At 34.6% G+C, this 12965-nt stretch overlaps 1 protein-coding gene across 2 annotated transcripts in view; it reads right to left on the bottom strand.

The window, feature by feature from the left end:
- Positions 1-144: 144 nt before the first annotated feature.
- Positions 145-12965, bottom strand: part of GNPTAB (N-acetylglucosamine-1-phosphate transferase subunits alpha and beta) — a 39898-nt gene continuing 27077 nt past the window's right edge. The window contains exons 12-22 of one of the 2 annotated variants that reach the window (XM_031589749.2): positions 12740-12943; positions 10583-11688; positions 9406-9605; positions 8930-9149; positions 7802-7915; positions 6649-6734; positions 5549-5647; positions 3666-3833; positions 2418-2508; positions 1809-1866; positions 1247-1333 (exon numbers count right to left, since the gene is read on the bottom strand). In XM_031589749.2, coding sequence (XP_031445609.2) covers positions 1819-1866; positions 2418-2508; positions 3666-3833; positions 5549-5647; positions 6649-6734; positions 7802-7915; positions 8930-9149; positions 9406-9605; positions 10583-11688; positions 12740-12943 — 2336 coding nt within the window. In that variant the 3' untranslated portion in view covers positions 1247-1333; positions 1809-1818. Of the gene's footprint in view, positions 1334-1808; positions 1867-2417; positions 2509-3665; positions 3834-5548; positions 5648-6648; positions 6735-7801; positions 7916-8929; positions 9150-9405; positions 9606-10582; positions 11689-12739; positions 12944-12965 lie in introns of both variants that reach the window. The other variant, XM_031589748.2, reaches the window with a different exon arrangement.

Genomic DNA, 12965 nt, shown 5'->3' with positions numbered 1-12965 from the left:
TCATTCATGCATCAAGTTAATATTAAAATTATTAGTGTTGGAAAGTTTAAGAAAACAAGTACTTTACCACAAGGATTTATAAGCATTAATGGCTATTTTATCAAAATGAGCGAGTTTTGTTGTACTCCAAAACAGAAACAGACAAACCTTTCATCACATTTTAGTTGATTTCAAAGCAAACCAAGTATTTTACAATACATATGCACATACATTTTGTACACCCAATTACAAAAAAAAAAATTAATGCATTCTTTGAATACTGCTTGTACAATGAAGATACACCACCAGAAAGTTCTGCCTGAAAAGTATCTTTTTTCCCCCCACATAAAATCATACCAGTCTGATGTCAAACACAGGGCCAAGTCCTGTGAAATTTAGAAAAAAAAAATCACAAAGCTTCATTTGTCAGTATAAATATTGTTTTATGAAGTGAAACACTGCTCCCACACATTGCTACATTAAAGCAGTTCATTACCCATTCAGATAGAGAGGCACTTCTGTTGTTATATTTACAGTGCTTTTAAAACAATATAACTTAATCACTTTCACTTGATTACAACCCTCTCTTTGTAATCAAGACACAACACCCACTGTATTCTTTGGAATATAATACACCAGATAAAATGTAAAGTAACTTTAAAATAACCATTACCTGTTCTGTTACCGTGTATTCTTATTAGCATGCATTTCTTCGAAATTCCAATTCAGTACTACAAATTGGGGGGAGTGAATTGTCACTGTGCTTTAAGGAATGCCAACGTCATTAAATGTAGACTAAGGGTAAATGACAAATTACATAATTCCCATAGGGCTAAAGGAAAAAAAAAAAAAGAAAGCAGTGACAGAATTCTGCAGAAATCTTTCGGAACACAAGATCAAGGATCTGTTAAGCTCATCCCAAACAACTCTGCCTTCCAACATTATATGTAGTTGGCAACATCCACTGCAATAAATGCAGCTACATTTCTTTAGGTAACCCTTTTTATAAAAAAGGATAGCATGGCCATGTACCAACATTTGTAAAGTAAGATCAGTTGAAATCTGCCTATATACAGGCTCCTGCCATTTTTGTTTAGCTTTCTGTCACAGTTCCAGCAGCTTGTATATCAGAGTACTGCAGAGATTATAAATGTAGATGCATGATTTTTTTTCTTCATATCAACTCAGTTAAATATCAAACCATAAAAGACACTTATGAGAGATTTTAAATGCTTATCACATCTTGAGGTAGTCTGATCTCCAAAATAAAGCTCTTCTACACTTTGATTCGTTCATGACCATCTTCCTTTTGGATCCTTCTTCTTGGAAAAATCTTTCGTTTAAGTGCGATTAGCTGAGAAGAAGAAAATACACTATTTAGTTCCCTTCTAGGACAGAGATACACAGCTGGTTAGTCTCTCATCCTAGAAAACCATAGAATCTTTGTCATCCATGGTAATTCAGTCAATACTGTCTTTTTTTTCCCCACTGCACAGGAAGAAAGAGTTATTTACTCAAATGCATCCATTACGTGTACATATTTCTCAATAATCAGAATACAAGCAGAAAGTGAAAAACACAGTATACTTATATTCTGATTATTTTAAGTTAATTCACATAAATGTAAACAGGTTACATTCAGTTTCTAGAAGATGAACACAAAGCTGGCAGTATTTACATACCTAGCTGGCCTACTGAGTTGAATACTCCCTTCCAAAATAAAGTTACTAACGCAGGGTGAGTTTTCAATGTATACAGAAGGCTGAAAATTAAGGGAAAGGTTCATGCAAAAGTTACAGGTGGAGGAAAATAAAAATTCAAAAGCCAACCTTTCAAGAATTACACCCTCTTCATCAGACCACGGAAAGGGTTACTTAAGGCCCCAACCTGCAAAGAATTACCCATATGATTTGTTCCATTTGTCTCCCTCTTTGTATTGCAGGGTTAATATGTTCAAGAAAACCATTTTGTGCTTGCAGAATGGGAGGTGTTTTTTTTTTTTTTTCCTTTGTGTCTGATTCAAAAGATGAGATTGGATTAGTCTCCTAAAATGCCTTAAGATCTTCCCAGGACTAGGGTATTGCTATTACTCAAAGTTTTCTTCTTAGTAACTTTGCACTATAAACAATATGTTTTAATAGACCAAGACTTTCAGAAACAATTACTGATTCTGAATTCCCAAATTTAGCACATTGATGTACTTGACGTCACAAGACACCTGAAAAGAAAACACAATTCTCCTTCCCCCCAGGTGTAGTCATACTTACTCTAAGAATCTCAACATTACAGCTTAAAAGTTGATGCAACCTAATCACTATTTGCATATCATTTTACTAATAAAAATTCTAGCTATTCTATTAAAAAAAATCCACCTTACAGTACCCTGAAGGTACAGAAATGTATTAAACATTATAGTTTTGATAAGATAAAATTTTTACCTGTTCGGCAAAAAATGAGATGACTGTAAATACAATAAGTGTTACTAGAACACAGTGGGTCCAGAATTTCAGCTTGTCTCTATATGCCCTCCTGCAGAAAGATGGAAACAGAGTTTCATGTATTATAAATCAGATATAAACTTCAAAGGGTTTCCATGAAAAAGGAAAAGAAAATAAAATGTTTTTGTAATTTACCCATTAACTTGTGTTATAAGAAGCAAAATGGTTATTTACAGCATATAGCTCAAGTTCTACATATTTCTTTAATTTCTTTGCTTTCAACTTAATATTGAAACTACTGTTAGTCTTCTTTAGTTACATTGGTACCTAAACCAAAAATTACCATACAAGATAACGGTAGAAAACTCATTTGAAGCTGAAAATAGGATTTCTGCCAGCATTTCAATGTGCTTTACACCATCCCAACAGAAATTTGTTTTAACCACAAGAAAGTAATAAGCCTTCTTCTGGAGCGAACAGTCCTTATGGTGGTCCTCAAAAACAGAGCTAAGAATATTCCTAATGCTCCAGCCCAAGTCTGTAACTGCTGAATTCAGTTTGCCCTCTACACCCTCTGTCTACACCAAATTCTTGTCACGTACAGTACTTCTCATACTCTAATATTTTCTCCTTCCTCACAAGGAGATGCTTCTCATAACTTGCTGATCAGCAACAAAATTTTACTACTCTCGTTTCACTTTTAATCACTATACCTGCCAAACTTTTGTTTATATTCCCAAATCAACTTTCTCAATTTCTAAATTAGATATCGTTTATAACATGGCAAGGGGAAAGCACATTAAAATTTCACACATTAAATAAAAATATGAAAGATGAATGAGCATCTTCTCTGATGGTCATTAAAAACATCTTTAAATTATTTCTAACATCTTTAAAAAGTTACTTAGCAATGATAGCAGAATTTATATTATGTTTGTGCCATACACATTCTAAACAGTTCTGGTTTTGTTTTTTTTTTTTACATTTAAAAAATCCACAATTCTTGATTTTTTAACTTAAAAAAAAACTTTGTTTGCAATGACTTGCGGACAATCAGTGAAACATTAACCATTCAGAACAACAAGAAAATCCAAATCCTGCAAATCTCAAGTTTTAATCCATTTAAATATTTTCTTGTCATTTTCTCTGTTAACTCTTTCACAACAACACTGGGAAAAAAATGGGCTTGTACCAATATGTTCTATAATCATATGCTGCAATAACCTGAAGAGAATCTGTCTAACATACCATTCCTGGAGTTCATGCATATGAAGGAAACGATTCCGATATTCTCTTGGCAGTTCAAATTGGGAAGGAATAGGAAACATTGATTCATAAAAATCCCTAAGCACCGCTTTCACTGTCTGGGCATCCTTGTGATTGTGATCAATATTGTCATTTAAGCAAACAAATTTTCTAGAAAAGAAAAATGCTTTGTTAGACTATTTCCTTTGATAATACCACAAAGGTATTGGCAAGACAAGAACATAAACCTTTAAAACCAAATTGATATATTTGATACTGATAACTATCTTTCTTATTGCTGCATTATTTTAAATTAACTTGATTGCAATTAAGAGTACATAGAGGCTAACAGTGAGTCAGAAACTCTGAGGAATCCATTGATGAGCTAAAGCTCTCTCTCTTCTATTTATATTAATGTTGCCATCTAATGGGCACTAGTGTGCATCATCTCAAAGCCTAACACTAGATGCAGACAGCAGATTAGAAGGATTATGATCTTGATAATTGTTTTATAGTTTTAATATAGAGTTACCATGAGTTAGTTATCTTAAATAATAAATTTTACATCCACTATAGGATGTAAATATACTAAGTTATTTTTACTATATATGCTACATTCTTCAGAGAAGCTCAAAAAAAAAAAAAATTAGAAGACTGCATAGGGAAAGGCAAAGTTTGGTCCTCAGGCTTTCAGTTATTGAGAAAACTATAAAAATGACTGTAACATGACCTGAATCAGAGAACCCAAACTTAACTCTTTTAATCAGCCAAAATACAAACAATAGTATTCATGTGGAAATCACTGTGATCAAATAAACGTGCTCCCAATAAAGTGTCTTGCAGAGAGTTACTTCTCATAGAAGAAACACCCAAGCATTTACATTACTGAAAACTGCTGAAGCTAAAGCAGCTGCTAGTTTGCTAGGCTTGGTAATTCTGATCTGGTGCTTGATGACAAAAATTCCCTTTCCCCCACATGGACAAGGTTATGTGCTTTATTTATATTGCGAGACACAAGACCTTACATTTTCCCCAGAGGGTAAAATTATATCTGATGACTTTGCAATTGCTAATCTTTGTGAAGAAATGGTTCTGGTCAGCTGCATTCTCTGTAGCACAGTGTGCTCTTTCAAAGAGCAGAGCAAAGTTCAGCCTGCTATGTGAAGCTGGATGTAAGAACTCTAGAGCACATTAATTTGCCTACCGAGGATATTCCTGCTTTTCCTCAAACCGTAATGAATACAGCATAATTGGTAACCCTGCTCTAGACAATTTCATGCAAGGAACTGAACTGCCACATCTGAGAAAAGCAAAATATGCCTCCCCTTTCGAAGCATAGCTGGCTATGGTGATCCTATGCAGAATGTCTGGTTATGGCAATCAGATGGCTACACTGCATCTGAGATTTTACCCCAGACAGTCCCAGGCAGGCTCCCTCAGGCTGGCAGTTAATTAACTGCCCCAGGAATGCAGAAGCTGCACTGTGAAAATCAGCTCTCAGATTTGAGCATCTAAATGCTTTATCACTATATTATAGAGAAACAAAGGACTAACTTCCTGCTTTGGATCACTTCTCAGTATATATCAAAAAAATGTTTAATACCTCTTGCTATGTTGTAACAGAGCATGAAAGCATAGTGGGTATACAAAACAGACTTTACAATAAACTTTTTTTTTTTTTTTTAAATATTGCTACATATAACAGACCAAAATATTCTTTCCCTTAACATAAAATTCTCTGCAATATTAACTGTGTAAACTCTAGAATGGCAAAAACAAAAGCCTCAAAAATAGATGAAGTATTTCTATATGTTCAAATATCTTAGATATATGATAACAGAAATTAAATAGGTGACCCATAGTGTACAAATTAAGAAACAGGATACCTGGGATTTTTTCGTATGTCATCCAGCTGACCAACTACATGAGACACATTTGTGCGAATCATTTTGAAGGCAATTTCCTCTTCTCCCATGATTTCAAACCTTATTGTTAAGATATTTATGCATTATTTAAAACAGCTTAAAGTCAGGTTCAATAAATATTAATAGTTTTACAACTTATTTCAAAACTTCATTGTCCAATCTTCATTAGAATGTGACATTTGATTTCTTTCCATTACCTTACAGAGCACACAACACAGCTTAAGGATAAATGAGCATATAACAATGTTCAAACGCTGTCCTAAGCAGCACTTATAACCTTCTTAATTCTACAGATTTACTTGACCTTGTCACCACTCCTGGGGCAAATGCATGCTTCAGAAGAACCCCAGCACTCTTCCCATCTAACACTGCTGGTAAGGCACTGGACAGGAGAGGTCTATGAGCTCCATGCCAGCAAACTGGTTTTCAGGCTTCAGAGAGCATAGATCATACACAACCTGGATTTTAGGCAGGTCTCCTCATGTACAATTATTCAAACAAACTTAAGTCATTGTTTGGTCAGCTTTTTCCAAAAGGGGATGGAAATTAGGGCTTTTTGTTTTGTTTTACTTTCCTTCTTCCAGGAAAAGTACAAGGCAGTTACAGATATTTATGTATTTTTATATACTATATATATATAGAGAGAGAGAGAGTATATTTTATATACTATATATATTTTATATATTAAATAAAGCAGATTTACAACACAGAATTTCAAAGCACAATCTCTTTCTGCCTTTCTCTTCTGCTCTAATTAATCTCACTGATTGTGTATTGTCAATTTACGTAGCCATCTATAGATGCTCCAGCTTCTTACTAAAGTACTGCAACCTGGGATCTGGGCCAACATGTATAATGGAAATCTTTAGTCTACTAAATAAACTATGGAAAAGCAAACACATCATTCAGCAAAATAATTATAAGCAGTTATTATGTTTCTTCAGTTCTACTTAATGTTAGCTCACTTCATTTTAGTACACAATGTTTGGACTTCATGTATTTATACCTCTTCTTACTACTCTACAAAAGTGAGTATTGATTTTTACATAGCCATAACATACCTATATTTGTTTTTGTCCTTGTATGCCTTACGAATTCTATCAGTCACAGGTTTGCAATTAGTCACTAGGTTTTTAGTCACCGGAGGCTGGAAGAAAATATGGCTTAGTTTATAGGTTACTGAAGTATTTATGAAGTCTGTTATAAGGGAATGCATTCTAGAAAGTTACATTATATATGCGAAGAACTATTTATTCTTTATTCTCCTGGAACAAAGAAACAATACTGTTTCTTGATCACCTGTTGAGAAAAATCATACTGGTATGGTTTTATACAGTTTTGCAGGACTTTATACTTAGAGAAAAAACATTTTTATAACCTTGTAACATGATATGATCAAGAAACCAAGACAGGATAGGTGTTCAATGTCATAAAAAACAAGGTCAATCAATAGTCAATGCTCCATATATATTTATCTACACAAATACTTTAGAACCCTGTGCTTGCGGTTTGCATGTGTTTGAGGATGTACAACAGTTGTACATTTTAGATTTGATACAATGTTGGTTTTAATGTATAAAACACCAGGTCACGAATTTAGCAAAGTTCATGCACGCATGTTTTTCAAAAGCATGGACTGAGGCAGGAATTAAATTATCACTGCAAAAGAAATGTAGATATAAGTGCCAGACTCCTAAATTCCCACAAACTGCAATGAGAATTAACAACCAAAATAGAAATTAAGGACATAAATGAAGGCTTAATGAATTTCTTGTCCAAAGCCTTCAATCTTTAAAGGTTAAAAGGTGTTACTTAAAAGCCTTTGAATTAGGAAGGATGGTTCTGAAGATTTTCAAGTGATTTTTAAGTCTATTTGAATGATGTCCTATGTATTTATCAGAAAGTTCTAGTCAGGAAAGTATTTTACATACTGTCGTTTTGGCTCACAATACTGAATTTTCTTAACAAGGATGACTTTTTAAATCCCATATACCATAAAATCCTAAAGCTCAGCTTTTTTGTTTTTGAAGGAAATTTTAATAGCTTTAAAAGTTAGAAAGTAGCTTGTAGAATTTCATATTTAAATATTTAATATACACATAATTAGAAAATTTTGTGAATAATTTCCTTCTAGAAATCATATCAACATCTCAAGCACAGTAACTGCTTGCTCAGGAAAGAAATCAAACACCTTTTAGGACCAACATCCCTTACCAGATTGGGATCATAATATGCTTCCTGAGTTGGTGGAATGACATGGATCTGAGTGATGTTAGCAGGAAGAGATTTCGAACAATTTATTAGCATTTGTTCCAGACCTGTCAAGTCCTATCAGAAATGGAAGAGGAAAAGAAAAAAAGATAATATTGCTTTCTCATTGTGATAGTCCTAAAATCAAGCACGCACATATTTCATGTTATATACATAAAATGTTTTCAAGCTACTATGGGGGGAAAAAGAAAAACACATTAGCAGACCCCAGTTCAGTAACTACTAAAGTCAACGGGGCATCCCATATGTTTAAGTGAAGCAAATGCTTGGTTGAATTGAGACAATAACACACCTTTAGTGATAATATAAAGGAGAATAGAGAATTTCCAATACAAGGATGGCATATTAAATCACAGATCAAGCAAACAAAAAAGAACTAAAAGGAAGATTTTTTGATTAAGGTACAGGCCAGGAACACATTAAAGCAGAGATGCATTACAGCTATGTATGCCATTTCAAGATTATTGATATGTGCCCCGATTCCTCTCAGTAAAGCAGGAGGAATACACCATTCTCTATCAACTGAATCTAAGAGCACTAAGAGCACGAGACACAAGAAGACTACGTCTCTTTTCTTACCATTCCCAGAGAAAGAGAAATGTGAATCCCTTCATATGGTCATAGTATTTACCAGTAACACCATTTCTTTGCTGCCCTTTTCCTCACATCTTTCTTTAGGGTACAAGTTTTACAGTCAAGAATGTGGTTGGTCTTTTTTTGTTTTGTTTTTAAACTATGTGAAGACCAAGAGTAAGCACAACAGAATCCCACACTTCATGCTGTATTTTAGCGGTGAACATTTTTTCTCACAAATTCATACTACCCATTTCCTTGTTCTCAGGATACCAGTCATCAACTTTTCTGATGCTGCTAGAACTCAATTGTTGAGTCCACAGAAGAATGGTCCATAAAGAAATAGAAAGTAACTTTATATTCTCCAGCTACAATTTAAAAATTGCCAGATGTTACAAATGTTAAAGAAAGGATAAGTAAAGATTTCATTCATTTTATTGTAACAGTTTTGGATTTCAGAAATTACGTTACTGGAATAATTATTACTGAGGAAAGTACCTGCAAACTTAATGGTAGTTCATGAATTCTTGTGGCCAGTGTGCGAATCTCTCGGTCAGACAAAATCCCTGACTGGTCCGTATCGACCTCATCGAAGATCTGAGAAACATTCAGTGGTTGAACTGCACTCATAAGATAGTAGAAATATGAAAAAGCAAACTGCATATCTTCTGAGTGCCGCACTTTGTGAAATGATGTCTTGTCAAACTCCTCAGGAAACCTACATAAAAGTATAAGTTAATACACTGGTTTCTGGTAAAACATTGCTCATCTGAAAACAAATTCTCATCTAAATTTTTAAAAGGTTCTCAAAAGTCTCCTTAGCTTAGCACAACCAGCATGTTTTAATAAGTTTCCCTTTCCAAAATATGATTTGTATGAATAGCTATCAACACATTAGAAATAGTTATAACAAAGCATTAACAGAAATATAAAATTATCTAGTTACATATAACTCCAGTGAAAGACATACTCACATGTCCTGCAGCTCTTGCATAACAGTGCGGTCAATCATGTGAGGCATATGAGCAGGGACTTTCCGAGATGTAAATCCAAATTTACTGTTTAAAAGCTTATTTACATATCGAAGGGAATCAGCAAATGTATCTTTCAGCTGCCTTCCAAGATGTTTACCATCAGTAAAGTATGACATTTCTTTGAGTAATGACTCTTCCTCCTAAACAGCAAGATAAGCATACATTAAAGTTATATTATCGACAAAGATCAAAAGCATAAACACATAGGAAAACTGACATTTCAAGCAGGTGCTGATTCTTTTTTAAGAGACAAAAATGGAAAGAGAAGCTTTGAATATGTTTCTTTGTGTTCTTTTGATTTCTCTTTAAAAATAAAAGAAATAGAAGATAACTTCTTACTTAAAACTGCTATGCTCTGAGGAAAAGTGGTTAATAGTGGTTATTATTCATTATTTTTCTTCTGTCACCTCTTCTGACATACACCCTTGAATCACTTTTTGCTATATTTGTAATATTGCCCTTTTTTTTTTCCCCACATATAGTAGTTGAGATCTCACAAAAAAAGATTTCTCATGCAAAATCCAATCCTAAAGAACAGAAAGAGGTAGGCTTTTAGAAACATACCACCTTTGCTGTGTGGAGTAGTGCAAAGCAGTTGCTGCAAAGCACAGCCTCTATCTTTTCTTCTAGAGGTTTTCAAAACTGCCAAAATGCTTTGGCTGGAAGTTTGGCAGACTTTCAATTTAACTTTTAGAACTCATTTGTATTTGTATACTTTTATGGACTGGATCCACATTGGTATAAGTGTAACCCCCAAAGAACTAATGCTTCTTTAGAATACTGTGTGTCCAAATAATATCACTGCATCAACATGCACTGAAAAAGAAGTGAATCTGACTTAAAAATAAATAAATAAACAAGAAAACCCACAGTAGAAACAAAACAGAAATGGCTATTTGACTTTTACCACCTAGCTAACAGAGGTCCAAATTATAAACAAATTAGATTTTACAGGAAAACTCAAAGAGCTTGCAAAAAATCTTGATAGGTGCATCAAAAGCAAGTCACATTCTAAATTTACAAATCATATTAACAGTATGCAGAAAGATGCAACTACTTCAATAAGCAGTTGTTGTGGTTTAACCTACTGTCTTAGCTAAGTTGTTAAGATACTCACCTCAAGAAGGTCCTGGAAATACTTCTTTTTCTCCCATGGCAAAAAGCCTTGGTAACTTCCTGCATAAGACTGCAATTTTCTTCCTACTAACTCCTCTCTTATATTTGTATCCAACTGTACATGCCCTTTTCTTCCTTCCATCCCCTCTGTATCTTCTCCAGCTTCTACATTCACAATATTTTTTGATTTCTGGGTTCCCCTTAATATAAGCGCATTCAATACTTTATCTTTATGTTCATTTTCATTTCCTATGCTCCGGGCTGGATGTGTGGTTTTAGGCTTTATCCTAGAAATTGGTTTATTTGTGTTCACTGTCACATCAGTCTCCTTTGTTCCTATAAGCCTTGGTTGAAATTCATCATTTGCTTTTGTTTTTTCTATTTTCCCATTGTTCACCTCTTCATAAGGCTTCTGCCAGCTGGTTATATTCTTCTGATCTTGTAGACTATAATGCACTTCATTCTCTTCCAGACCTGCAATCTTCTTTACTGTAGTTAAGAACTGAAAAGGTCTCAGGAGAGCAGCCTTGGATAGGTTAAATCCTTTCTGAGTGATATCACCATTTGCTAGTTTTAAGTCTAAGTTCTGCAGTGCTAGTTGAACACTTTCAGGAAGAAGAGATGGATTTACTGAAGGTATTATCACCTCTTCATGGATACTCTCTCCTGTGCCATTTCGATGTCTCTTGACTCTTGGAAAGCGTTTTTCTTCAGGAATATCTTCAAATATCATCTCAGCTTCTGGCATTGTTGTTGTTTTAAAATCAGAGTCAGATTTTTGCACTGAAGTTGTGTTCAGTTTTGGTTCCTCTCTAGTATCAACTTCAACAGCTACCTGCATTTTAAACTCGTCATCATTTTTATTTAGAAATGTAAGATTAAAATAGATCACAGACGTATTCATGCCACTGTGCATTATGAGGTGGATAGTCTTCCATTTGTTAGCAACTGAAGCATGTCGGATAATTGGATTATCGCTATATGAACCCTCAATTGCTTTCTTGGCTATTTCACTGAAGCTGAAATAGGGCAGACATTCGCCTTTTGGAACGACATAGTAGGTCTGATTTAGTTGAAGCGTCACCTTGTACATTTCTTCAAAGTGATCTGGGAAAAAAAAAATTGTCAATGTGTAGTGAGGCTTTTCTTCCACCAATCTGTTTTAGGTGTAATATACCCAGCAGCGAGACCACTTTGTGAAAGAACACTTACTGTGGCTTCTGACTTCTTACTAATCTTTAATAATGGTTTACTAGAACAGAATTATAAACCTGACATTCATTCCAGTGGCAATTATAAAAATAACTGCAACTCTAAAAAACACTCCTTCTACATAAATAGTTTAGTAGGCTCATTACTGCAACTCACTAATAATTAAGTATCAGTTGTAAGTAACATGCTCATATTACATTTTTGTCATATTTTAGTAGACTCGCTTTACAAAAGTTGCTTTTCACTACTACATTGCGTCTTGATTTCAAAATCTGACAGGTTGAAATGAAATTTTCCTTCCACTCACTACTGATGCCCCCTCCTCCATGGCATGGCTCGTGGCTTAAATACAATAAGATTCACAAGTCCATCCTAAATCCAGTTGCTCACACATTTGAACACCACAATTAAAAGATGAAAGCCTCTGTAGCCAGCAGCACACTAGGAAAAGACACATGCAGGAAACTCACTCCACAGCAGAACCCACAGGTGACAAAGTAGCCTTTGGCAAGAGTGCAGAGTCTGGCTTAACTCTCACCTTCAGCATCACGGAGGTTCTTTAATTTCTTTTTTTAACCATTATGAGATCATCAAATCAGCTGTTCTCATTTGGGTAAAGACAGTTTGCATAGCTGAAATATAATTTCTGCACTTTAAGTGTAAGCCTCTTGGGTAATGACTTAGATGCTCGCTGTTCCATAAGATATCAAGCACCTTACCTTATCAATGCTTGGTAAATACTGATTAGCGAAAATAGCATGCAAAAATTCATTCAAGTTTAGATTAGTGAATACAGGAAGTGCCTGATTATTTCTTTCAGCTGCTAGCAGCTCTCTTTCATGACACTGCTGGGCTCTTAGAACTATTGGAGAATAAGGAACCAAAAAACTTAATGCAATACAAGAGAAATTCAAAAGAAGATTTATCAGTTATCTATTTTGCATACCTTGTCCACAGTCACCAGCATCAAATCCACAGGAGAGGACGTTGCAGGCCTGATCACAGAATTTATCTGCTAGCCAGGAATTAGCACAACCTTGGTTACAGTATGAAACACCACTTATTCCTGCACCAAACTGCCACGGTGGTCCATTCCCCATACCTCCTACTGCACCACCACCAGCAACATAGCGACTACCCCCACTGTTACCTAAATAGAAAAAAGAAAAATT

Source organism: Phasianus colchicus, chromosome 1, assembly GCF_987193195.1.
Source record: "Phasianus colchicus chromosome 1, bPhaCol1.hap1.1, whole genome shotgun sequence".
In the NCBI taxonomy this organism is placed as follows: Eukaryota; Metazoa; Chordata; class Aves; order Galliformes; family Phasianidae; genus Phasianus; species Phasianus colchicus.
The sequence above is the reverse complement of the archived record's forward strand: the minus strand, read 5'-3'. Positions and strand labels throughout refer to the sequence as shown.